The 27,980-nt window shown below is 42.8% G+C and overlaps 1 protein-coding gene across 1 annotated transcript; it reads right to left on the reverse strand.

Moving 5' to 3' along the window:
• Positions 1-27,980, reverse strand: LOC120978193 (olfactory receptor 6C4-like). The gene is made up of 2 exons (XM_040406415.1): positions 27,904-27,980; positions 1-955 (listed from the first exon to the last, which is right to left on the reverse strand). The coding sequence occupies exons 1-2, from the start codon at positions 27,978-27,980 to the stop codon at positions 1-3; spliced, it is 1,032 nt and encodes a 343-aa protein (XP_040262349.1).

Genomic DNA, 27,980 nt, shown 5'->3' on the forward strand with positions numbered 1-27,980 from the left:
CTAGATTCGGCTCCTCACAAATGATCTTCTCAGGGCCAACTTCACATCTTTGTTTTTTAGGCTGTAGATCAGTGGATTCAGTATTGGAACAGCAGCTGTGTTAAAAAGTGAGAAAAACTTTTTATCTGCAGTGTTCACCTTGGTTGGTAATATGTACTGACAGGTCAGGATGACGTAGAGGATTGTCACCACTGTCAGATGTGATGAGCAGGTGTAGAAGGCCTTTCGTCTCCCAGTACTGGTAGGGATCTTAATTATGGTTGAAAAGATGAAGCCATAGGGTATACAAGTCAAAATTAAAGGTAAGAGGGTTGAAATAATCAGTCCTTCAGTGAGTATCAGGATCTCCAATATTGAAGTGTCACTGCAGGTCAACTTGACAAGGGACACCATGTCACAGAAAAAGTGATCAATGCAGTTGGATGTATAACAGGTAAAGCCAGATACAATAACAACTGGAGGGATGATCAGCAAGAAACCCAACACCCAACAACAAGAGGCCAAAAGAACACAAACTCCACTGGTCATGACTGAGTGATAGCGTAAAGGGTTACAGATGGCTACATACCGGTCATAACTCATCACTGCCAGGATAAAAAGTTCATGACCCGTAATGGAAGCAAAGAGGTACATTTGGGTGATACAACCATAGAAGGGAACGGCATCATACCCGGAGATGAAGGTAAGGAGAACCTTATGTAGAGTGATAGTAGATGAAGACATGTCGACAATGGACAAGTTGGCCAAGAAGAAGTACATTGGAGTGTGGAGGTGATGATCAAAACATACTAATAGGAGAATGGTCATGTTACCACCAAGACTTACAAGATAAATCAAGAGAACCAGGAGGAATATTGGAAGTTGGAGCTCTGGTACATTTGATATCCCTTGAATAATAAAGTAGGCAACCATAGTCTGATTTGGAGGATTTAGATTCATATCCTGGTTTTCAGAACTGAAAAAATACAAAAATACAAATTACAATGAGTGTACCTTTATATTTTTGTTGGATTTGGTTTCATCCAAACAATACACAGATACAGCACATTTTCATAAATGGTCAGAACAGATGAAATTCAGATTCAGTAAGTACAAGAGCCTTACTCTTCTGGATCACTCAGGCACAGACACAATAAGGCCCCCCTTGCAGATGAGCATGTGCGGATTAGGTCTGGATGCGTTGCGAATGCGTTCAGTGAAAAATGCGCGATTTCGCAAACAAAGTCATTCAGTTATGTCTAAGATCGCATTCAGTTGTTCAGTTTTTATCGCGCTGGTGAAATGCGATATAATGCGTTTTGCACACGCATGATAAAAAACTGAAGGTATACAAACAACATCTCTTAGCAACCAACCGTGAAAAACGCATCGCATCCGCATTCTCACGCAGCACCATTCACTTCTGTGGGGCCAGCATTGCGTGAAAAATGCAGAATATAGAACATTCTGCGATTTTCACACAACGCACACGTGATGCGTGAAAACCAACACACATGTAAACAGCCCCATTGAAATGAATGGGTCCGGATTCCGTGTGGGCGCAATGCATTCGCCTCATGCGCTGCACCCGAACTGAATACTCGCTCGTCTGAAAGGGGCCTAATGGACCCTAAAGGTCCAGTTAAAGATAACCCTATGTGGAGCTGATACAGGTCGTATTACATGCCACTAGGGTGTATTTCCTACTTGTCCAACAAAAAGTAACCTGATCTTACACATTTTCAGTTTTTATCATAAAAAAAAAAAAATTAAAATCACGTCATTTAATATGTTATTAGGGTACTTTCACACTAGCGTTTTTCTTTTCCGGCACTAAGTTCCGTCAAAAGGGCTCAATGCCAGAAAAGAACTGATCAGGTATATCCCCATGCATTCTGAATGGAGAGCAATCCGTTCAGGATGCGTCAGGATGTCTTCCATTCAGTCATTTTGACTGATTAGGCAAAAGATAAAACCACAACATGCTACGGTTTTATCTCCGGCCAAAAAAACGGAAGACTTGCCTGAATGCCGGATCCGGCATTTTTTCCAAAGGAATGTATTAGTGCCAATACCGGAATGCTGGATCTGTCCTTCCGGTCTGCGCATGCGCAGACCAAAAAAAAAAGGTGAAAAAAATAAATGCCGGATCCGTTTTGCCGGATGACACCTGACTGATCAGGTATTTTTAAGACTGATCAGGATCCTGATCAGTCTTACAAATGCCATCAGTTGACATACGTTTTGCCGGATCCGGCAGGCAGTTCCAGCGACGGAACTGCTTGCCGGATCTCTCTGCCGCAAGTGTGAAAGTAGCCTTAATTATATAAATTAAAACTGAATTTTCTACTGAATATTTTGTTAAAATGGTATAATTTTAACAAAATTTGAAAAACTAGTGATTAGAACAATATAATTCAAATATTTTCAAGTAACCAAGTTCCTACTCAACTTCACAGCTAAACCTTATAGATATCGCAAAGCAACAAACATGATTTTCCTGTCTTCCAGATCCACATACACTATATGGGCAAAAATATTGGGGCACACGTCTTAATCATTGAATTCAGGTGTTTTGCTCAGCTCCATTGCCACAGGTGTATAAAATCCAGCCCCTAGCCATGCAGTCTGCTTTAACAAACATTTGTGAAAGAAAGGGTCAAAGATCTCACTGAATTCCAGTTTGGCCCTGTAATATGATGTCACCGCTGCAACAGGTCGGTTTGGGAAAAAAATATTCTCATGGATATTCCACAATCACCTGTGAGTGGTATTATTGAAATGTGGAAGTTTTTAGGAACCATAACAACTCTGCCATGAAGTGGCAGACCATGTAAAGTTACAGAATGGGGGTTGCATACTGCTAAGGACTCAATAACTGCAGAGTTGTTGTGCCGGGAGCAACATGGCATGGGTTTCCATTACTGAGCAGCCGCATGTAATGCTCACATCACCAGGCGCAATGCTGGAGCAGTGGAAACGTCTTCTGTAGAGTGATAAATCACGATTTTCTATCTCGCAGTCTGATGGATAAATCTGGATTTGGCGAATACCAGGACAACGTTATGTAGCTGACTGTATTGTGCCAGCTGTAAAGTCTGGTGGAGAAGGAATAATACTATAAGGTTGTTCTTCATGGGTTGTCCTAGGCCCCTTGGTTCAAGTTAAGGAAAATCCTCAGCATACCAAGACATTTTGGACAACTATATGCTTCCAACTTTGAGGAAGGCTCTTTTCTGTTCCAGTATGACTGTGCCCCAGTGTACAAACCAAGCTCCACAAAGGCATGGTTGGATGAGTTTGGTGCAGAACTTGACTGGACCACATAGAGCCCTCATCTCAACCCCATCCTTGAATTGGCAATGCAAAGCAGGACCTCTCATCCAACATCAGTGTGTGCCCTCACAAATGGTCTTCTAGATGAAAGGGCAAAAATTCCCATAGAAACACTCCAAAATCTTGTAGAAAGGCTGGAAGCTGCAAAGGGGGGAAAAACTCGATATTAATGCCTATGGGTTTAGAATGAAATTTAATAAAAGCTTCTGTAGATGAAATATGTAGGTGTCCAAATACTTTTGTCCATATAGTCTTTTTGCCAGTGAAATAAAATGAGAAAATCAAGTCACCCATTATTAGCTTTCATTTGGAAAAGATTTCATATGACAAATTGATTTACTATAGGCAACCCACTGGGTTGCATCATTTCATTATATTTTATGTTTTGACTCACAACCATATGAGCTGAAACCGAACATCTTCAAAAAGCAAGAAAACCTTTACTGATAATAATGAGATGAATTTGAGCCTTAAAATTAGTGAAATTATTAAATGGAATGTGTGACTGTGCATGTCAATATTAGATTGCAATCCTTATAATAGTTCTGATAATAATACTGTTAAAAATAACTATAAAATGAATGATAAATAATACTATGTTCATAGTGTAATGTAGAATATGCATGTAACAAAATAATAGCAACAAAAATTAAAATGAATCATAGTATTATTAATACAACTACTATTACAAAGCTGACGTGGATCCTGTGTGTCTACTGAAAAGTTTTGGCTCAGGGTTACACCTAAGGGTGTAACCCTATGTGGCTCCCCCTGGTCATCACCCTGTAATCCCTGTGCAGGGATCTGGACTCTGCTGTAGGGGAATCACCAGGCGGCTACCTCTTAAAGTAGTGTCTTTTCAAGTGACAGCTGACCAACAGGGGTCAAAAGACATGGGTGCAGAACCAAGGGGTCAGGGATCAGGCAAAGCCATAGTCAGGGAGAAGCCCAGGTCAGAACAGGCAGAGTTTGTGCAATACAAAGTCAATACGAGGGTCAGTGTAGGCAGCTCAGGGTCAGTACAGAGATCAGGCAGAGGTCAGGTCAGGCAGCTTAGGGTCAGTATGGATATCAGGCAGAAGTCAGGTACATGGGAGAGCAAACAATACAAATAGTGGGCCTTTGCAGGAAACTAGACAGCAAGAATCTATTGTTCACGCACCTTCCAATAGAGGAAGGTGACTTAAATAGCTTGAGGGGGGCCAGCCATAGGCTTGGGAAGATGGTGTGTGTACTGGCCCATTGAGAGCCTGAAGGGTGTGCATGCATCCAATGGGCAGCGAGAAGCAGGACGGGTTAAAGGCAGGTCTTAACCTACGTGGAATAATCGGTGCAGCAATGCCTCAGCAGTCAGGCCTGCCAGGAGGAAGCAGCAAGATGCTAGCAGGCCCGGACTGCCAGGGAGAGCAGAGGAGCACTACGGTGGTTGTACCCACCAGCAGAAGTGAGGCGGCGTGTACGGAGCACCGATACAGCACAAATATGTTGGTACAATTAGAAATATCACAGTAGGAATGTCCAAACATCAATAAAATTGGCAGCAACGCTGCATGGTTATCATATACAGGTGGAATGATTAAAAGAAAAATGCAAACAGATCTCTTCAAATTTGCTGAAAAAAAGCAAAAGAAAAAGACAAAATTCATTATAATGAAAAAAAATTATCATAAATATGGATGTGGAAAGCATGTTTCTGGAAGATTGGCCTCTAAAAAATGTTAGCAGCCATGTGCACCACACTCTCTCCATACCTTTTGAAAACTGTTCAAAAGGAACAATTCAGTTAAATAATGCCTTTAGCAGGTGGACTAGGATCCATCGAAAAGCAATGGCTAATGATTCCTTAAATCCGAGGATGATGTGCCCATCAATCTTCCTATAGATGACAAAATAAAAGCAAGTCGTAGGAGACAGGGGTATGGGGGAATTCAGTATTTCAGATAGAGCATTCACTTCCTCCCCCAAAAAAGAGGAGATATAACTACGCATCAGATGCCAAAAATGTGCCCTATGGCCCTAACCACGATGGCAGTAAGAAGATGGGATCCATCTCATTCTATAGCATCTTATCAGAGAAAGATAGCTATAATGAATACTATATAATGGAATCATTTTATTATTAGCTGACCGAGGACATCACTTCCAACCCGTCTTCATCTGTCAAGGTGGGTATATACATTTCTGGCCATGGGTATCATGAAATGTCAGCATGGAAATTATGGGTATAATTAGCAGAAATAATTTCTGTAGGTCCCTTGGATCAATAAATATCTATAAATGGATAGATATTGGACATCTTGATTCTGGAAACTGATCAGACTAAGCATGTCTTATCTGGAGAAATCAATAAAAAAAGGCTAACTAGGCGATTCAAAAATTCCAATGTAATTCATCAGATTACTTAAAGGAAATGTGCCATCAGAAAATGACCTATTGTTTAAATCACTTTTTTGTGTTAAACATTTTTGGTGAGTATTTTTTTATTAATTTTTCAAGTAACTATCATTATTTAAAAAAATAAAAAAAATCCTGCAATTTTCACACCGGCCACTAGGTCTAATAATAGGTCATGATTTCCTCTTCTGTACAGGTAACTTTTCAGTAGAAATGATCATTATTATTACAGCCAGTATTATAATGACAGATATCAGCTCTGTATAGATAACACAGAATCTACCATATACAAGAGGTGATGTTACAGCTTAACAGCTTCCTCCTGACCTCTGCACAGGTCACAGAGCATACCTAGAAAGCTATCCCACAGAAGTCAATGAGGTCCCCTCCTGTTCAATGTGTCTATGGCCCATGTAACTGCTCTCTAAGATAGTAAGTCTTAACATATTTAGACCTAGTGGCCATTATGAAAACTGTAGGATTTTAGTATTTGTTTCTTAATATAGTCACATGGAAAAATTTAAAAAAAAACAGTAAACATTCTTAAAAAAAAAATTGATTTCAACAATAGGTCATTTTCTCATGACACATTGCCTTTAAAGACATTTTTGTCTATCCAGATCTCCAAATCTTGTTAGGCTATAGTTAACCCAGAACTGAGGATCCAAGAAAGTGTTAAGATCTGACAAAGAAGAGTTATTCCACAAGGTGATACCAGAAAGGAGATCTACAAAGCCTGCTAAGGCTTCTTTCATACACTTGGCAGAGCAATCCAGCAAACTGTTCCAGCAGATAATAGCCTGCTGGAGGTCACCGGAAGCTGCATGCCTGCCAGACTCCATAGACTACAATGGGATCCTGTGGGAATCCGGACGCTGCCCAGCATTTATGCCGGGATTTGGCCTGACAAGTTTTGCTGCAGGCAATGTTTTTTGTCCAGCCGAATACTGGCATAAATGCCAGGGAGCAGCCGGATTCCCATTATATTCTATAGGCATCAGCAGTGAACCGCATATCTGGAGAACTCAGCCAGGCTGTTCCTCTGCCGGAGCAGCCTGGTGGATTTCTCTGCCACCTGTGTGGAAGTTCTTAGCTGGTTTCCAAACTTGTAGAGTTGCGATACCTTAATCATGGGTGATAACCTACAGTTATGATCAGAGAAAGCTTCTAAAATACACCACAAAGTGGAAAACCCGAAAACATAAGCTAAATGGTGATCAGCATTTGAGGACAATCCTACCGTCATCCAAAGGAGGAGAGCTCCGAGTCCATATCTTAAATTTATCTTTAACATGGTAATAGATGGTACACATTAGCATCCAAAGGTCTCTAAAATCCCTACAGGTAATATTACCACAATATTAAAATTTCTCTTGCACATGTAGGCCACATGCAGAAGTCATCCATCCTTGAGATTGAAAAGGCATAAGGACCAATTGTGGAGACCAGAATAGTCACTTGATCAATCAAGTGAATGGCATAAGGAAGAGTATCTATACTAGTATACCTATAAATAACAGGGATAAAAGAAATTAAAATATATAATCATTTATCTATAATATATTGATGACGTACCTGAACGGTTGCCTCCTTAATCATCACAGTAGACTTTAAGGCATAAATGTTTTGGGGTTTCGCCTACTTTGCGGAGCTATTGCTGGTGCTATTTAAGTATTAGCGCCCCTTATGAGAAAGTGCTAGTGGATCATTAGTACTAATTAGCATTTTGACTGTAAACATCAGTCCCTTGTGAGCCTCAGAGTTATCAGTGTAAACACCTGAATTTCTGAAGCCTTTAATTAGTTATTAAACTACTTGATCATATTGGATCGTATTCTACTGTTGGCTGTTGTGATCAATAAATGTTTTGTCTTCCATCAATACATCGACCTTCTACCTCGTAGACAGGGCAAATTGTAAATTACGTTAGGAGCTTCCATTGGTAAAATGATGGACTCCGGTAAAATGATGGACTCCATGATGGAACCCTAAAGGACCCCATTATAAATCAGCAATGTCTTGTTGAGTGCCATTGGTGTCTGTTATATGATGCCTCCGGTTCTCTTTAATTGTATTTTTTCAGCTCCTAAGGCTTAAAAAAAGAAAATCTTAATGTGTAAAGGGCTTAATTAGAAAGTTAGTAACATGTGTGTGGCTTTCCATTGTAAGGTCAATGAGAGTTCCTGGTTCAATATTCTCCATACTGTAACTCCCTTAGACTTTACTGCAAAGGGCCATGCTTATAAGGTCAGACTGGCCCACCAGAGGATCCTCTGATGGGCCCAGGATCTGACACCATTGTAGGCCCCTAAGGTCCAGGAGAAAATAAACATTTGGCTGCCTTTGGAGTCAATCATCTGCCATTAGGGTCTATTTCTTTGATTTTAAACATATTATACTTTATTGATGATAGGAGTTGGGCTTGAGAATAGTTTCTTCTGGTGGGCCCAAGGAACCCTAGTCTGACAGTCCAACAACTGCATGCACACTCACTTCTTCTATATGTGATTATGATGTGGGTTCAAGGTGGGGTACATGTCCTAGAGTTGAGATAGGGGACCCACCAAGCTGACTGACCCTCCTGGTATGTACCCTAGGACAGAATTTTCTCGGTACATCTACACCCACTAAAAGAGGTCATTTCACCACTCCTGACATCTGGCTTAGTAAATACTTGTAGTACCCATAAAAATTATTTATTCTTCATCTTTAGAATGTTGTGCTCCTGTTATTCCTCCAATATGTACAGGGACGTGCACACATAGGGCTCAAAGGGGGCCTGAGCCCCTGCCCCCTTCTGCCCCTGCCTCTTTAATGCCCTTACAAAACACCGGCACTCCAGAGCAAACTGTGAGAGTGTGAGAGCTGTGGAAGAAAGGACCTTACATGACATCATCACCATGTGACCAGTAACATAGCGATATTACTGGTCACATGGCAATGAGGTAATCAAAGGTCCTTTCTTTCTTCCAGGACTCAGTGTAGCTGCAGCCTTCAGGAGAAGGGTAGGTCACGTGGTTCGGAAGCGCTCTGCTATCACAGGCCTATTGTCTGCAGAGTAGGAAGATCAGGGATGGCTGCTCAGCAGCGTCTGTAGAGGGGAAAGAGTCTGTCAGCACTGGAGAGGTGGATGTAACTACTGGGGAGGGTCTGAGGATTGTATGCTGGGGGAGACTGTGTGTGATTATATACTGGGGGGCTTCTGTGTGTGATTATATATTGGGGGGCTGCTGTGTGGGATTATATACTAGGGGGCTGCTGTATGAGATTATATACTGGGGGGGCTGCTGTGTGGGATTATATACTGGGGGGCTTCTGTATGAGATTATATACTGGGGGGGCTGCTGTATGAGATTATATTCTGGGGGGGCTGCTGTATGAGATTATATACTGGGGGGCTGCTGTATGAGATTACATACTGGGGGCTGCTGTATGAGATTATATACTGGGGGGCTGCTGTATAAGATTATATACTGGGGGCTGCTGTATGAGATTATATACTGGGGGGGCTGCTGTATGAGATTATATACTGGGGGGGGCTGCTGTGGGAGATTATATTCTGGGGGGCTGCTGTATGAGATTATATACTGGGGGCTGCTGTATGAGATTATATACTGGGGGGGCTGCTGTATGAGATTATACGTATACTGGGGGGCTGCTGTATAAGATTATATACTGGGGGGCTGCTGTATGAGATTATATACTGGGGGGCTGCTGTATGAGATTATATACTGGGGGGGCTGCTGTATGAGATTATATACTGGGGGGGCTGCTGTGGGAGATTATATACTGGGGGCTGCTGTATGAGATTATATACTGGGGGCTGCTGTATGAGATTATATACTGGGGGGGCTGCTGTATGAGATTTTATACTGGGGGGCTGCTGTATGAGATTATATACTGGGGGGCTGCTGTATGATATTATATACTGGGGGGCTGCTGTATGAGATTATATACTGGGGGCTGCTGAATGAGATTATATACTGGGGGCTGCTATATGGAATTATATATTGGAGGTGCTGTATACTGTGGGGTGCTGTATACTGTGGGGTGCTATACTGCTCTACTGTATACTGTGGAGTGCTGTATATTGTGGGGTGCTGTATACTGGGTGCGATACTGGTCTACTGTATACTGTGAGGTGCTGTATACTGGATGCTATACTGCTCTACTGCATACTGTGGGGTGCTGTATACTGGGTGCTATACTCCTCTACTGTATACTGTGGGGTGCTGTATATTGTGGGGTGCTGTATACTGGGTGCTATACTGCTCTACTGTATACTGTGGAGTGCTGTATATTGTGGGGTGCTGTATACTGGATGCTATACTGCTCTACTGTATACTGTGAGGTGCTGTATATTGTGGGGTGCTGTATACTGGGTGCTATACTGCTCTACTGTATACTGTGGAGTGCTGTATACTGGGTGCTATACTGCTCTACTGTATACTGTGGGGTGCTGTATATTGTTGGGTGCTGTATACTGGGTGCCATACTGCTCTACTGTATACTGTGGGGTGCTGTATACTGGGTGCTATACTGCTCTACTGTATACTGTGGGGTGCTATACTGTATGCTATAGGATGCTATACTGCATACTGGGGGGTGTTATACTATGTATTGCATACTGTGGGGTGCTGTATACTATAGGGTGCTATACTGCATACTGTGGGGTGCTATATACTATAGGGTGCTATACTGCATACTGTGGGGTGCTGGGGTTCACTGTAACGCTAGGGTGAGCTGAGCCCCGGTCTCCTTCCTGAACTGCAGAGCGGTGCCCACTTCCAGCCCTGAGCCCAGTTGCCCAGAGCACTGATCCTGAGCCGCTGGAGTCTTCAGAACTGGAAGTATTTACAGTCATTCACTGTAAGCTATATTATATAAAGTGGTGGAGGGCATGATTGCCTGCTAGGGTGTGGGAAGGCGGGATCCAGGGGGCCCAAGTAAATTCTCGCCCAGGGTCCAATCAATATTAAAGATGGCCTTGCCCAAGCCGACCCACTACAGGCGCGCCGCGAGTCCGCACGCACCCCCTCCATCCTGCCGGTGGCAGTGCAATTTATTCACCGATACAATTTATTCACCAGTCCGCCCGCTCACCAGTGCAGGGTGACAGGGTCCTTTAAGGCTAGCGCAGGGGCTGCCTGGGTAGCAGATGTGCGTGACGCACATCTGCTACGTCACGTGACCCCCAGCGGGATTAATGCAGGGGAGCAATCGCTGGCCTGTGTGACTCTGTCTGCTGCCTAAGTTCCTTTAGTCCCTGTCTGCCCTCAGTGCCCGCCCTGGTAATATATTGTATATAATTTAAAGTCCAGGAACAAAACAAGTATGCAAAGGAACAATAATTGTAGTGTTTTGTCCCTTTGCATACTGGGGGTTGTAGTGCTTTGTCTCTTTGAATATTAGAGTCTGTAGAGTCTTGTAATGACATCACTCATTTTACCATAATATGTACGGTGAAACAAAAAAAGTATTATTTGTGGATTCTGTCGTGTTTACAATTACAGTATCAAAAAATTAATGGAGAACAAGGTAGGACTTCTAGAAAAGTAAGCTTTGTGGTACAAACATTTTTTTAAAGTGCTCTTTTTTTTTACTTAAGCCCCTGCCCTTCAAAATGTCTGTGCACGTCCCTGAATATGTATGAAAGAATTGTAAACTGAATGGTACCATTCTCCGTTTCACAAACGTGTGTCTCTACAAAGTCCCCCACTGTGAGCACCAGGGGCGTAGTTATAGGGGAAGCAGGGGAAGAGGCTGCTTTGGTGCCCGATCTCAGAAAGGGCCCACCCGGGAGGAGGACTGATAGATTTTAATGTCAGCGCCCCCTCAATATTATTATACAGTGACATGACATACAGTATATACACATAAGAAATGGACAGATCAGCTGTCGGGTCTCCTCTGAGATCACAATCTTAACTACCTGCAGGAGTGGGGGTTTCACGGGAGACGGTGGTTGCGAACAAGTTGCTGGGGGTGGGGCCGTTCAAGATTTTGGTGTGGGGCCCGGTCATTTCTAGTTACGCCACTATTGAGCACTGTAATAATTACAGGAATGGCATAATTTTATATTGTAAAATGCTTCAAAATTATTTCTTGTAGAATGCAAGTATTTAGTAAATCAGACATGTCAGGAGAGGGGACAGATCCTCTTAAAAGGGGTTATCCAATCCTTACAATGACCCCCAGAGCATACTTACCTGCTCCCTAGCGTCACCAGCGAAGCTGGTCACCGTCACGGCCTGCTATTGTCTGCTCTCCTTGTCGCCGGATGTTATGATCCGCACGACGGGGAGATGCAGCGGCATCTGTAGCAATTTGTCTGTAGCGATTTGGGTATTCTCTAGAGGAGGGGCCCGGACATTCTGGGGTCATTATAGGTATTAAGAACTCCTTTAAGTGCTGATAGGAAGTTGGAAGTTTAGGCCAATAGTGTACCATTAGTGAGCCCTCTACACCAATGATTACCGTAGAAAATCTCACCTTATTCCTGTAAGACTTACTTGGGGCACAGGTTGTCCAAGAGTTAAAGAAATTTAAATGCAGAAAGAATAGCAAAAAAAAACAGGGGTATTTGGTATGGAAAATGGAAAGATTGAGGCAATGGTACTGTGGACTGACTCCCAGAACTGTCTGAGTTTACTACAATGCCAGAAGATATGAATCAGAGAGCCTTGCGCCAGCACAACGGAGAGGCAGAAGGAAACATTTTATGAAGACGGGTCGGTACATAATACCATCTAGACAGTATTTTGTAACCTGCTTCATGGAATTTGCTAGCTATCGAGGATTTGTGTGTGAGACGGAATAGTCTTGGCCACTGGTTGGAGGGGATGTCGATTTCTAGATCAGAGGCCCATCTGTCAACGTAGGGAGGGCAGGAAATCCAACTGGGGCATCACCAAAGCCTTATAGAATTCAAACAGAGAGTGCTGGTATACACCCGAGCCAATACACACTTTTTCAAAAGGGGTGAGAGGTCTATCAAAACCCGGGGACGAGGGGATAGTGGAAAGGAAATAGGACAGTTGCCTAACTCTCCAAGGTGCCAACGCACACGGGTTTGAGAGATTCAGTAGTTTGGTATATGTAAACCATCGTCCTGAAGTTCTAAAGTAAGGGGCTCGACACTTACCCCCTAGGCGCCAGTTGATTAAAGGACCAGGGGAACAGCTAGCTGGGAAATCCGGGTGTCCTAGGACTGTGAACAGTGGGGATGGTGTTGGCGAGATCGTATGAAATTGAAGTAGGGTACAAAGATGTTCAATAAATGGTAACCCATTATTTAAAAGGAGCGTGATGGCACCAGTCCATGACCTGTTGAAGCATGGTGGCTGCATAATATTTACGGAGATCGGGTATCCCCAGGCCCCCCCTGCTCCTTCGGGGTATGAAGTAGGGAATGGGCCAGTCTCGGTCTCTTACCCGCTCAGATAAACCTAAAAAGATCTCAGTGAACAGTATCAAAGAAACTTGGGGGTAATTTTATGGGGAGGGTCTGAAAGAGGTACAGCAGACGAGGAAGAACATTCATCTTACTGTAAATATGGTATAACGGCCAAACCATGTGTTTAGTCCCTGTGACCATCTATTGAGATCCTCTCTAACCCGACCTGAAAGGGGGGCATAATTCCTGCTGTAAACCTCTCTCAAATCCCTTGGGATCCAAGTCCCCAGGTATTTGACAACTCTGACTGTCCATCTAAATGGGAGAGAGGAGGCTAGGGTCGATTCCATTGAGCTTGCTAACGATATATTTAAAGCCTCTGATTTTTGGAAGTTAATTTTCAGATTGGCTAAAGTGTTGAACGTATTAAACTCTGGGATCAGATTCGGGAAAGAAGTTAGGGGCCTAGTGATTGTAAACATCAGGTCATCAGCATATGTAGCAATCTTAAATTCCTGGTCACCCACGGAGAGGCCTGTAATATTGGGATTCATTCGCACTGTTCAGAGCAAGGGTTCTAAGGTAAGAACAAAAATCAAAGGAGAGAGAGGACAACCCTGGCGGGTCCCGTTTTGTATGTCAAAAGCGGATGATAATACACCATTAACCTTCGTCAAGGCAGTAGGGGAGGTATAGAGGGAATGGATCCAGGCCATTGTGGAGTCACCTATGCCCACATTCTTCAAGACTGCGAAGAGCCACGGCCAACTCACTCTGTCAAATGGAATAAGTGACAGGAATAGCTCACTCCTAAGCAATTAGGACCAGGTGCTCTAAGCCAGAAACTGTATCACCCGTACAGGAGAAAATATAAAAATAGGTAAATAGACTAGGCTGGCACTCTGTATGTGTGGAGTAATACGGATAAAATACAATAAAATGAATAAAATAAATAAAATACAGTATAAAGTGATCACACAATTTAATTCAAATAACAATAAAATCACCAAAATACATGGCTAAAAATAAACGCTGCGCGGCAAAATAAGACACTGCAATACCAATCATAAAATAATCATAGAAAATTGATCCCAATAAGTCCTTGGAATCAATAGTGTTCGATAATATTCCTATATATATGGGTCTAATGATAGAACAAAAAGATGAATGGAAAAATGCAGATTATATGTCCTTCCTTTCAAATGCTGTGTAGAGAGGAATGCCGCATTGATTGTACAGTAATGGATTATGTCCGTAATTTAAAAAGGACTTTTAAGAGAAACTGGTTCCCAAAATGACTTTTAATTTATTCTGGTCCAATTCAATATGTGGATAAAGTGCTGTATGCTCTGAGGTAGTAATAAGTCTTACCTTGGCCCAGATAGTATTCAGAGTAGATGTAGATACTGCATACCTGATTATGCACGGTCTTGTATTGTATGTATAGACGGACGCTGGGGTAGCGTGGTATGTGGCGTGCTCCTGGCTTAGTCCGCAGCAGAGTATCGTGGAGGCTGGTAACCGGACTGTTCGTATCCCAGGACGCCGCATCTCACGTGATCTGTGACGTGTCTCTGGTCCGTGACTGTGTCCAGGTATCGCGAGAACTATGCTCGGCGGTTTCTATATGAAAAGATTTTCTTACTGGAGCGCTCCAATTTTTAAAGAAATGATCACAGACTTTGTATCATCTGTATCCTCTGTAGAAAGGCCTTTAGACGAAATGGGAGCTATCAGCTGGTTACGCCAAACGCGTTTCGGGGACCTCTTCCCCTGCCATACAATACAAGACCGTGCATAATCAGGTATGCAGTATCTACATCTACTCTGAATACTATCTGGGCCAAGGTAAGACTTATTACTACCTCAGAGCATACAGCACTTTATCCACATATTGAATTGGACCAGAATAAATTAAAAGTCATTTTGGGAACCTGTTTCTCTTAAAAGTCGTTTTTAAATTACGGACATAATCCATTACTGTACAATCAATGCGGCATTCCTCTCTACACAGCATTTGAAAGGAAGGACATATAATCTGCATTTTTCCATTCATCTTTTTGTTCTATCATTAGACCCATATATATAGGAATATTATCGAACACTATCGATTCCAAGGACTTATTGGGATCAATTTTCTATGATTATTTTATGATTGGTAGTGCAGTGTCTTATTTTGCCGCGCAGCGTTTATTTTTAGCCATGTATTCTGGTGATTTTATTGTTATTTGAATTAAATTGTGTGATCACTTTATACTGTATTTTATTTATTCATTTTATTGTATTTTATCCGTATTACTCCACACATACAGAGTGTCACTCTGTCAAATGCCTTTTCGGCATCCGTGTACAAGAGAAACATAGAAACATAGAATGTGTCGGCAGATAAGAACCATTTGGCCCATCTAGTCTGCCCAATATACTGAATACTATGGATAGCCCCTGGCCCTATCTTATATGAAGGATGGCCTTATGCCTATCCCATGCATGCTTAAACTCCTTCACTGTATTTGCAGCTAGCACTTCTGCAGGAAGGCTATTCCATGCATCCACTACTCTCTCAGTAAAGTAATACTTCCTGATATTACTTTTAAACCTTTGCCCCTTAAAACTATGTCCTCTTGTAGAAGTTTTTCTTCTTTTAAATATTCTCTCCTCTTTTACATTGTTGATTCCCTTTATGTATTTAAAAGTTTCTATCATATCCCCTCTGTCTCGTCTTTCTTCCAAGCTATACATGTTAAGGTCCTTTAATCTTTCCTGGTAAGTTTTATCCTGCAATCCATGGACCAGTTTAGTAGCTCTTCTCTGAACTCTCTCCAAAGTATCAGTATCCTTCTGGAGATATGGCCTCCAGTACTGAGCACAATACTCCAGATGAGGTCTCACTAGTGCTCTGTAGAGCGGCATGAGCACCTCCCTCTTTCTACTGGTAATGCCTCTACACCCCAGCATTCTGCTAGCATCTCCTGCTGCTCTATGACATGGTCTGCCTACCTTTAAGTCTTCTGAAATAATGACCCCTAAATCCCTTTCCTCAGATACTGAGGTTAGGACTGTGTCACTGATTGTATATTCTGCTCTTGGGTTTTTACGCCCCAGGTGCATTATCTTGCACTTATCAACATTACATTTTAGTTGTCAGATTTTTGACCATTCCTCTAGTTTTCCTAAGTCCTTTTCCATTTGGTGTATCCCTCCAGGAACATCAACCCTGTTACACATTATTGTGTCATCAGCAAAAAGACCCACCTTACCATCGAGGCCTTCTGCAATGTCGCTGATAAAGATATTAAACAATATGGGTCCCAGAACAGATCCCTGAGGTACTCCACTGGTAACAAGACCATGGTCTGAATATACTCCATTGACTACAGGGTGGGCCATTTATATGGATACACCTTAATAAAATGGGAATGGTTGGTGATATTAACTTCCTGTTTGTGGCACATTAGTATATGTGAGGGGGGAAAATTTTCAAGATGGGTGGTGACCATGGCGACCATTTTGAAGTCGGCCATTTTGAATCCAACTTTTGTTTTTTCAATAGGAAGAGGGTCAAGTGACACATCAAACTTATTCGGAATTTCACAAGAAAAACAATTGTGTGCTTGGCTTTAACGTAACTGTATTCTTTCATGAGTTATTTACAAGTTTCTCTTTGTTTACAGCCATTGACATGTTAACACGTGAGGAGCGGATAGAAATTGTGTTGATGTCTGGTGAACGCAGTAACCGGGTCATTGCAGCAGATTTCAATGCAAGACACCCTACGAGACCACCCATCTCCCATGCTACAGTTAGCAACTGCTTGCTAAGTTTCGTGAAACTGGTTCAGTGTTGGATTTGCCAAAATGTGGACGCATGAAATCTGTCTCTAATGAAGAAACATCAGTGGCTGTCCTAGCTGTCCTAGCTTCATTCAGCAAAAGCCCACAGCGTAGCACTCGCCGCATGTCACTGGAGAGTGGCATTAGTCGAACATCCCTTCGGCGGATATTAGCTACTCACAAATGGCACCCTTACAAACTCCAGCTACTGCAGCATCTCAACGGGGGTGACCCAGATCGGTGCACTGAATTTGCAGAATGGGCAAAACAAAAATTGGAACAGGACCCTCAGTTTACGCAGAAGATTTTGTTCAGTGATAAGGCAAACTTTTATGTGAATGGTGAAGTTAACAAACAAAACCACCGCTATTGGTCTGACACTAACCCACATTGGATAGATCCCTCCAAGACTGTTGGAACAAAAAAATTGATGGTATGGTGTGGTATATGGGGTACAAAGATAGTGGGGCCATTCTTCATCAATGGAAACCTCAAGGCCACTGGATATGCGAAATTGCTACATGATGATGTGTTTCCCTCTTCATGCACTGAAGCTGGCACGTTCCCTGAGTTTTTCCAGCAAGATGGTGCACCACCACATTATGGGTGTCAGGTCCGAGCATTCCTAGATGAACAGTTTCCTGGAAAGTGGTCTCCTGATCTGACCCCCTTAGACTTTTATCTTTGGGGTCATCTGAAGGCAATTGTCTATGCTGTGAAGATACGAGATGTGCAGCACCTGAAACTAAGGATACTGGAAGCCTGTGCTAGCATTTCTCCTGCGGTGTTGCTATCAGTGTGTGAAGAGTGGGAGAAGAGGGTTGCATTGACAATCCAACACAATGGGCAGCACATTGAACACATTTTATAAGTGGTCAGAAACTTGTAAATAACTCATGAAAGAATAAAGTTACGTTAAAACCAAGCACACCATTGTTTTTCTTGTGAAATTGCCAATAAGTTTGATGTGTCACATGACCCTCTTCCTATTGAAAAAACAAAAGTTGGATTCAAAATGGCCGACTTCAAAATGGCCGCCATGGTCACCACCCATCTTGAAAAGTTTCCCCCCTCACATATACTAATGTGCCACAAACAGGGAGTTAATATCACCAACCATTCCCATTTTATTAAGGTGTATCCATATAAATGGCCCACCCTGTACAACCCTCTGTTGTCTGTCCCTCAGCCACTGCCTAATCCATTCAACAATATGGGAGTCCAAGCCCAAAGACGGCAATTTATTGATAAGCCTTCTATGTGGGACGGTATCAAAAGCCTTACTAAAGTCTAGATAAGCGATGTCTACTGCACCTCCGCCATCTATTATTTTAGTCACTCAATCAAAAAAATCAATAAGATTAGTTTGACATGATCTCCCTGAAGTAAACCCATGCTGTTTTTCATCTTTCAATCCATGGGATTTTAGATTTTCCACAATCCTCTCCTTAAGTATGGTTTCCATTAATTTCCCCACTACTGTATTGATGTCAGGCTTACTCCCTACTACCTTTCTTGTGAATGGGCACAACATTTGCTAATTTCAAATCTTCTGGGACGACTCCTGTTACCAGTGATTGGTTAAATAAATCTGTTAATGGTTTTGCTAGTGCAGTGTCCCACTACGTGGCTGTGGGCACCGCAAACTTGTTTTATTGTGTTTTATTGTGATATATTATGCCTGTATGGTGTATTTCATCTCATGTCATATTCTCCCATGTCATTATGTGATTTTTACATGTAAGATCCTTTACACAGGCCTAGTTAGGGTGCACTACACTAGTTTCTCCACTAGACGGGGCAGTGTTACAGTGTATATATAGCTTAGCTCAGGCCCAAGTTGGGCAGTCTTTTCCCTGAAGTTTAGTCAGAGAGCAGCCATGATGTAGCTGCCTGCTGGAGGGAGGCCTCCTGCCTCTCTGCTCTCTCCCTGTTGGCTCCCTATTCCAGGCACAAGATTCAGCCCAGAGGTGAGAAGTCCACTTATACAGCTCACTCCTCCAGGGTGACCAGTGACAAGCTGCAACTGCAGGTATTCAAGGGGATTATTATATGTATTTCAAGTGAAAGGATAGCACACAGCCATACTTAAAGGCTTCCCAAGCACCTTTGCAAGCAGGTGTAGGACACAGCTTCTGGCATCCACACCTTCCAGTTTAAACCCTGAGGACAGATAGGCCATCTGTCAGAAAACACTGGAAAATAGAGGTTCAATGATTCTGCAAACCACCTTCAAGTCAGGTTAGAATCAGGCGAGAGTTTTCACCAGCCTAAGACTTTTATACTTCAAGAGCCTAGTCTGAAGCAGTAGCTTTCACATATATATATATATATATATATATATATATATACAGTACAGACCAAAAGTTTGGACACACCTTCTCATTCAAAGAGTTTTCTTTATTTTCATGACTATGAAGGCATCAAAACTATGAATTAACACATGTGGAATTACATAACAAACAAGTGTGAAACAACGGAAAATATGTCATATTCTAGGTTCTTCAAAGTAGCCACCTTTTGCTTTGATTACTGCTTTGCACAATCTTGGCATTCTCTTGATGAGCTTCAAGAGGTAGTCCCCTGAAATGGTTTCCAACAGTCTTGAAGGAGTTCCCAGAGATGCTTAGCACTTGTTGGCCCTTTTGCCTTCACTCTGCGGTCCAGCTCACCCCAAACCATCTCGATTGGGTTCAGGTCCGGTGACTGTGGAGGCCAGGTCATCTGGCGCAGCACCCCATCACTCTCCTTCATGGTCAAATAGCCCTTGCTTTCAAAGTTTTCCCAATTTTTCGGCTGACTGACTGACCTTCATTTCTTAAAGTAATGATGGCCACTCGTTTTTCTTTACTTAGCTGCTTTTTTCTTGCCATAATACAAATTCTAACAGTCTATTCAGTAGGACTATCAGCTGTGTATCCACCTGACTTCTCCTCAACGCAACTGATGGTCCCAACCCCATTTATAAGGCAAGAAATCCCACTTATCAAACCTGACAGGGCACACCTCTGAAGTGAAAACCATTTCAGGGGACTACCTCTTGAAGCTCATCAAGAGAATGCCAAGAGTGTGCAAAGCAGTAATCAAAGCAAAAGGTGGCTACTTTGGAGAACCTAGAATATGACATATTTTCAGTTGTTTCACACTTGTTTGTTATGTATATAATTCCACATGTGTTAATCCATAGTTTTGATGCCTTCAGTGTGAATCTACAGTTTTCATAGTCATGAAAATAAAGAAAACTCTTTGAATGAGAAGGTGTGTCCAAACTTTTGGTCTGTACTGTATACAGTTGCAAGAAAAAGTATGTGAACCCTTTGGAATGATATGGATTTCTGCACAAATTGGTCATAAAATGTGATCTGATCTTCATCTAAGTCACAACAATAGACAATCACAGTCTGCTTAAACTAATAACACACAAAGAATTAAATGTTACCATGTTTTTATTGAACACACCATGTAAACATTCACAGTGCAGGTGGAAAAAGTATGTGAACCCCTAGACTAATGACATCTCCAAGAGCTAATGGGAGTGAGGTGTCATCCAACTGGAGTCCAATCAATGAGATGAGATTGGAGGTGTTGGTTACAGCTGCCCTGCCCTATAAAAAACACACACCAGTTCTGGGATGGCTTTTCACAAGAAGCATTGCCTGATGTGAATGATGCCTCGCACAAAAGAGCTCTCAGAAGACCTACGATTAAGAATTGTTGACTTGCATAAAGCTGGAAAGGGTTATAAAAGTATCTCCAAAAGCCTTGCTGTTCATCAGTCCACAGTAAGACAAATTGTCTATAAATGGAGAAAGTTCAGCACTGTTGCTACTCTCCCTAGGAGTGGCCGTCCTGTAAAGATGACTGCAAGAGCACAGCGCAGACTGCTCAATAAGGTGAAGAAGAATCCTAGTGTGTCAGCTAAAGACTTACAAAAGTCTCTGGCATATGCTAACATCCCTGTTAGCGAATCTACGATACGTAAAACACTAAACAAGAATGGATTTCATGGGAGGATACCACAGAGGAAGCCACTGCTGTCCAAAAAAACCATTGCTGCACGTTTACAGTTTGCACAAAAACACCTGGATGTTCCACAGCAGTACTGGCAAAACATTCTGTGGACAGATGAAACCAAAGTTGAGTTGTTTGGAAGAAACACACAACACTATGTCTGGAGAAAAAGAGGCACAGCACACCAACATCAAAACCTCATCCCAACTGTGAAGTATGGTGGTGGGGGCATCATGGTTTGGGGCTGCTTTGCTGCGTCAGGGCCTGGACGGATTGCTATCATCGAAGGAAAAATGAATTCCCAAGTTTATCAAGACATTGTGCAGGAGAACTTAAGGCCATCTGTCCACCAGCTGAAGCTCAACAGAAGATGGGTGTTGCAAGAGGACAACGACCCAAAGCATAGAAGTAAATCAACAACAGAATGGCTTAAACAGAAGAAAATACACCTTCTGGAGTGGCCCAGTCAGAGTCCTGACCTCAACTCGATTGAGATGCTGTGGCATGATCTCAAGATAGCGATTCACACCAGACATCCCAAGAATATTGCTGAACTGAAACAGTTCTGTAAAGAGGAATGGTCAAGAATTACTCCTGACCGTTGTGCACGTCTGATCTGCAACTACAGGAAACGTTTGGTTGAAGTTATTGCTGCCAAATGAGGTTCAACCAGTTATTAAATCCAAGGGTTCACATACTTTTTCCACCTGCACTGTGAATGTTTACATGGTGTGTTCAATAAAAACATGGTAACATTTAATTCTTTGTGTGTTATTAGTTTAAGCAGACTGTGATTGTCTATTGTTGTGACTTAGATGAAGATCAGATCACATTTTATGACCAATTTGTGCAGAAATCCATATCATTCCAAAGGGTTCACATACTTTTTCTTGCAACTGTATATAGGACTAAGAGCCTGTTTTTATCTGAGGACTTACATTACCCTATCCCTGTATGCATGAGACTGTATTTCTTACATGGATGTACCAAAGACTGTTTATTCCTTGGATGTAACCGTTACGAGGAGCAACGTTAAGTAAAAGTTATAAGCTGGGTTGCACCATCCTTGTCTCAGTCTCCAATTCTTCAGTTAACACTGCAGTAAATGGTTGTACCACCACAAAAGGTACTGGCGTCACGACTACAAGGGACCTTGCCATAGGCACAATAATACAGACCATCAAGGGCACCTCGAACCACCATCTGGCCTGTGTCCATTACACCAGAATGTGACCCAGAGAATTCCTGTGCCGTTCTCCTCATCACTTATGCAGGCCTGCCCAGGGACGACATAACTGTAAGTAACCAGAACTGTATTGACCTCGGCCCACCTAATGCTCACACCGTGACCTCACGTATAATTCCCCTGTCGGTCTGGCATACTGCACTATTACACTGCTAAGCTCTTTTAATAGCTTTGGGTGTATCCCATCAGGCCCCTGTGACTTATTTGTATTAATTTTAGACAGCTGACTTAGAACCTCTTCCTCTGTAAAGACACATGCATCAAAAGATTAATTAGTCTTCCTCCCTAACTGAGGTCCTTTTCCTTCATTTTCCTTTGTAAAAACTGAACAGAAGTGTTCATTGAGGCAGTCAGCTAGTTCTTTATCTTCTTCCATATACCTTCCTTCTTTTGTTTTTAATTTGTTAATTCCTTGTTTTAATTTCCTTTTTTTCATTTATGTATCTGAAGAATGTCTTATCTCCTTTTTTCTGCTGTAGTGATAATCCCAGTAGGGAATTTGGAATATCTGTACTCCTGGCAGAACTAGCTATTTTGGTTTTCCAGTTTACATCAGGAAGATTAAAGTCTCCCATAATGATAACTTCCCCTTTCAATGTCATTTTAGCTATTTCCTCAACTAGTAGATGATCTAATTCTTTGACTTGGCCAGGTGGTCTATACTGTATATCACACCTACACGAGTTACCTTATGATTATCAAGTTGCAACGTAATCCAAACTGACTCTAAATTTGTCTTGCTAACTTGTATTAGATTAGATTTTATGCTATCTTTCACATACAGGGCCAACCCTCCTCCTTTCTTGCCTTCTCTGTCTTTCCTAGATAGAGAAAACCCTGGTATTGTTATATCCCAGTCATTACTCTCATTGAACCATGTCTCAGAAACAGACATTAAATCTATATTCTCAGATGCCATTTTAGACTCAAGTTCATTGATCTTATTCCCTAAACTGCAAGCATTTCTAGACAAGACTCTGAGCTTGCCTCTGCTATCCTATCTTGGTCACTTATGTTGGGGCCCTGGGGAGTGGCAATCAATGGTTCATAATTTCTCTCTCTCTCTATTCTCGTAAGGACCGAGCTAGCGTCCTGCTATATTTGTTACCAAATTCAAAGAAGTGGCGTCTACCCCTGGTTAGCAGGGTTTTGGTGCGTATATCGAGTTTTTTCTGAGCCATTAGCAAGGCAGAACGAGAGGTTAAAGCATGAGAGTGTTTATGCGAATGTTCCAGGTGGCAAACCTCAGCCAGGAGCTGGGAGATTTCTGCTGCTTGCTCTTTCTTGCTTCTGGCTCCATGTTTAATGAGCACCCCCCTAACCACACACTTGTGAGCGGCCCAAACTGTAAGGGAAGAGGTACCCTCCACTTGGTTTTCTTCAAAATAACTTGAGAGAACCATATGGACATCCTGAGCGATTTCTAGATCCTCTATCAGAGACTCATTCAGTCGCCACTGCCAGGACCTAGGATCAGGAGGGGGGGATTTCAGAGAAACATGGAGCATAGCATGATCTGAAAAAGTCCTAGAATCAATAGCGGAGGAGGCGAGGAGGGGTGCCACAGAGTGCTGTATTGGAAATAATCTAGCGAGAGTACATATCCCTTGCTGGAGAATAATAGGTATAATCTCTAATATTTGGATTAACCACCCTTCACACGTCAACCAACTGGTGGGAGTGAAGGAGACATTTGATGCAATGGATATAGGAGTAAGCCAAATGAGAGGCTCCTCTGGAGACATCCACCAATGGGTCCATGGCAAAATTTAAATCCCCCCCCAACCAGTAGTGTGACCTCTGCAAAACTATCAAGTCTCGACAGAATTCCCGCTAAGGACGTAAATTGATTGGTATTGGGTAGGTATATATTGGCAAGGGTATAAAGATGTCCGGCTAGGTGACCTTTTACAAACAGAAATCTGCCATTATCATCTGTCTGGACATCTACCAATTCCCATGGGGTGGCTCTAGAGACAAGTATGCTTACTCCTTTCGACTTTAAAACTGAATAACAACTATGGTAAGTGTCCGGGTACCTAGGTGATCTAAAAAGGGGTAGAGCGCCCATGCGGAATTGGGTCTCCTGTATAAATGCAATTTGTACCTTCTTGCTCCATAGGAGCGGGAAAATAGAGGATCTTTTCTCAGGTGTGTTCAACCCATTGGCGTTGATGGAAGCAAAGTTAATGGTTGACATATTCCTGACCTAAGCCAAATACCCGATCCAGCTAATCCAGAGCTGTTAGAATGAGAGAAAAAGAAGTAACAAAAGGAATAAAAACCAAGAAAATTATATCTATAACAAAAACTGTGGAAAAAATCCACTTGGCGAACCTCGAGGTGCCCACAGTTGAGCAGACCGAGAATCGCATTTCTACGTGGGGAGAGGAAAAGCAAATATAATTACTTCCCTTTCCCTGGGCCAAATGTAACATAACACAAGAAAACCTCTGGAGAAGGTCAGGTCATATATGAGAGCAAAATCAACTACCACTGAGGGCAAATACTCTGCCAACCGGCTAGTAAGTAGTGTTAGCCTCTGCTAAACAGACATCACTATCAGGTTAGTCCCCGCAGCAAAGGACAACAAAAATCAACCGCAGTCCTCAATTGCCGGAGTAGTTTCCATGTGGGTCTCCTGTTCAAATGTCGGTATCCCTGAAAAGGGTCAGCGTGGAGACTTGCCACGAGCACGCGGAGGAAGCAGAGCTGCCTGAGGAGTGGAAATGGGGACATCCAACCAGTCTGGGAGAGAGACAATAGGGACTTCCAAAAACCCAGCCAGATCCCCAGCTTGGTCTGGGGAGTGCAGAGCAAAGGAGAGTCCATTTTTGCAAATAATGAGATGAAACGTGTGTCCCTAACGGTAGGTAGCCCCAGCTTCAGTGATAGATTGTAGAAGAGGTTTAAGAATACGTCTCATTGTCAGGGTTCACCTCGAGACGTCTGGCAGAAGTTGAATCTGAGCCCCAGCACACATAGTGGGACCCTGCCTCCAGGCCCCTTGTAGAATCTCCTCTTTCTCCTTGAAAAATGAACCCTACATAGAACATCCCGGGGTTCTAGGTTATCCGGGCGTCTGGGTCCCAGAACTCTATGTACTCTGTCCAGCTCAATTGCTGCGTCTGCTGGTCTGGAGAGAAGGGTGTTGAAAATGGTTGAAACAACCTTGCGCAAGTCAGTCGCAGGCCCCTCCTCCGGGATCCTGCACAGTTTGATGTTATTGCGCCGACCTCTGTTTTCCTGGTTATCCAATTGTAATAGCATGTGCCTGTTCATGGAACGCTGCAAGGCCAGAGTTTCTTCAACTTTAGTGAGGTGAGAGTCCAAGGTAGAAGAGACTTGCAGCTGGGTGGTCAGTTGAGTAGAGATATTAACCAGGTCTGTCTTGACAGCTGCAATGGCCTGTTCTTGTTTGGACTCGACCCTCAATAGAATCGCTTCCAGATCATTTTTAGTAGGTAGGTTACTGGGGAGGGACCAGATATCCTTCCGTTTCGGGCGCTTAGAGCGTCTACTGCCTGAAGATAAGGCAGAAGATGGGGTCTCCGGGGCATCAGAGAAGGCAGGGGTTTGGAAAATGGCAGGTGTAGGTGGAAGGTCCGGGTTGGAGTCCGGAACAGAGAGGGGCCTGCAGCCAGTGCCTGGCATAAATTCTCTTGCGGTAGGGGAGAGAGAGCATGGCTGTGCCACATGTGGGGGCAACACATCACCATACTGTGAGGCCACAGCCTCGGGTCTATACACAGAGTTCGGCAGGACAGGGGATCTGGGCGCCGGAGGACTTAGAGTGTTTTCAGATGGAGTAGCACTCACCGGGCCAGATGTCAATGCGGGATTCTCCATTGTTACCGATCCGCCTTGGGGCATCAAAGAAAAAAGCACAGGAGTCTGTACAGCTGGGGCGGGAGGCAGAGAGGCCGGCTGGTCTGGAGTCGGTGAACCACTAGGGTAAGTGAGGTCTTGTAGCGCTGGAGCTCTTGCCGCCGAATCTCCTGCAGGTGCCATCTTGCATTCCGTTGCAAGGCGCGTTGGGCCGAGATTTGGCTGAAATATTGTGCAATGCGCGGTTCTGGAATCAAGTAAGAGGATCCACGATGACCTGAACGCCTGACCATCCTCCCTCATAAAGATAAATCAGGCTGGGTATGGCAAATCGATCAGTAAGAGGCTCCAGGGTCTAGGATATCTGCAGGGTGCGTGTTCACATTTAACTTTGCTGAGTCCGAGTGACTGCACTCCTCTAGTGGAGCACCATACGCTACACCCATAAGTTTTCGAGTCTCTTATATGCATCACTTATTTTAATGAGTGGTGGGAACTTGTGTAGGGACCCTCTTTGTGTGTAAACCCCTATCTTAAAGGCTATGTAGACCTCTGGAGACAAATTTTTTTGTGACTGTATTTTACTGATTTTGGAATACATTTTTTTTTTTAAATTAGTCTTTATTAAAAATATTTGGCCGTTCAGTCATAAAGGGTTTACAGTTTGTCTAGATGTGTAAATCGTACTTTTGACTTTAACTTTGTGCCAATAAGCCTTATCTCTAATTTACAAAGAGGTCATAAACACTTATTAAAACCACATTCTTATCAGTAAGATAAGAACAGAGCTATAATTGTGTGTTTATAATGTCATAGATCAGAGATAAGGAGTCCGTCTGCTACTGGTCTGACGGAAAAGACAGAAAATTCAAAGGGTGCTTCTAGAGCATGTCAGTTCTGTACAGAAAAAAGGTTTCAATATTTGTGATAAAGGGAATTAAAAAAATAATTTTTATCTCAAAATGACTACAATGCAATAATAAAAATAAATAATAAAAAAGAATTGCCCCCAAAAGTGTACATAGTCTTTAAGGATCATGGAATAGAGATGGAAGATGCAAGTCCTTCTGTTCCATATGGTTACATGTGTGGTACTGTTAATCAGTACTACATCTTTGCGATAGGGCCACCTAGCATTATGTCTTGAAGTAAATCTAACAATCTTCTAAGCATATACCATAAAATAAGAAAATGTATGGTACGCTGGCAGTCCGGATGCTTTGCTACCCACCCTAGCTTGATCCAGCCTTGCTCTCCGGGCAATGGTGCTCCCGTCCACTGGCATTCTTTTCATTGTACCCAGGCTGTAGCCTGTTCATTTTCTGCTAAGCCTCCAGGCCCGTCTACCCTGAATTTGGGCTTATCTCCTATATATGCTAGTACATTGCCTGTCCTGATCTAAGCATGTCTTCTGACTTTGTATATTGCCGGACCTCTTAATTCCCTGCATTCAAGGGGAGATGCCAGGACAATGCCCTTAGGCTTAGCCCAAAGACAAACCGGTTAGTTGGTACAGTGGGTCCACACCCACCAAACAATTTAAAAATGAAAAAACAGGCCCCAGACCAAAACACCATCCTGTGCTACAGCAGTAAGGGGTTCCATCAAGCTGGCGGAGCACAAATTTACAACTTCTGCTCAGTCCTAAAAACTAGAGAGGAGCGAAGTTATGAAAAATTTGATTTGGCTAATTCACCGAATTTCCCAAAGAAATTCTATTTCTGAACAATTACTTTGTCACGAAGCACATTACTTTGTATGCAGCGGGCACCACCCCATCATTGAACCCCTCAGATGCCGCAGTCACTGCTGATCGCGACATCTGAGGCTACAATTTAGGCATTTCAGAGGTTAATCAGGTAAAAAATTAAATAAATACTCACCTTATCAATTTGCTTACGTAGAGGCTATCACAGCCATCTTGATTGAAGACACTGTGCAAAATCCCGTGCAGTGACAT

Source organism: Bufo bufo, chromosome 8 (assembly GCF_905171765.1).
Source record: "Bufo bufo chromosome 8, aBufBuf1.1, whole genome shotgun sequence".
NCBI classification, from domain to species: Eukaryota; Metazoa; Chordata; class Amphibia; order Anura; family Bufonidae; genus Bufo; species Bufo bufo.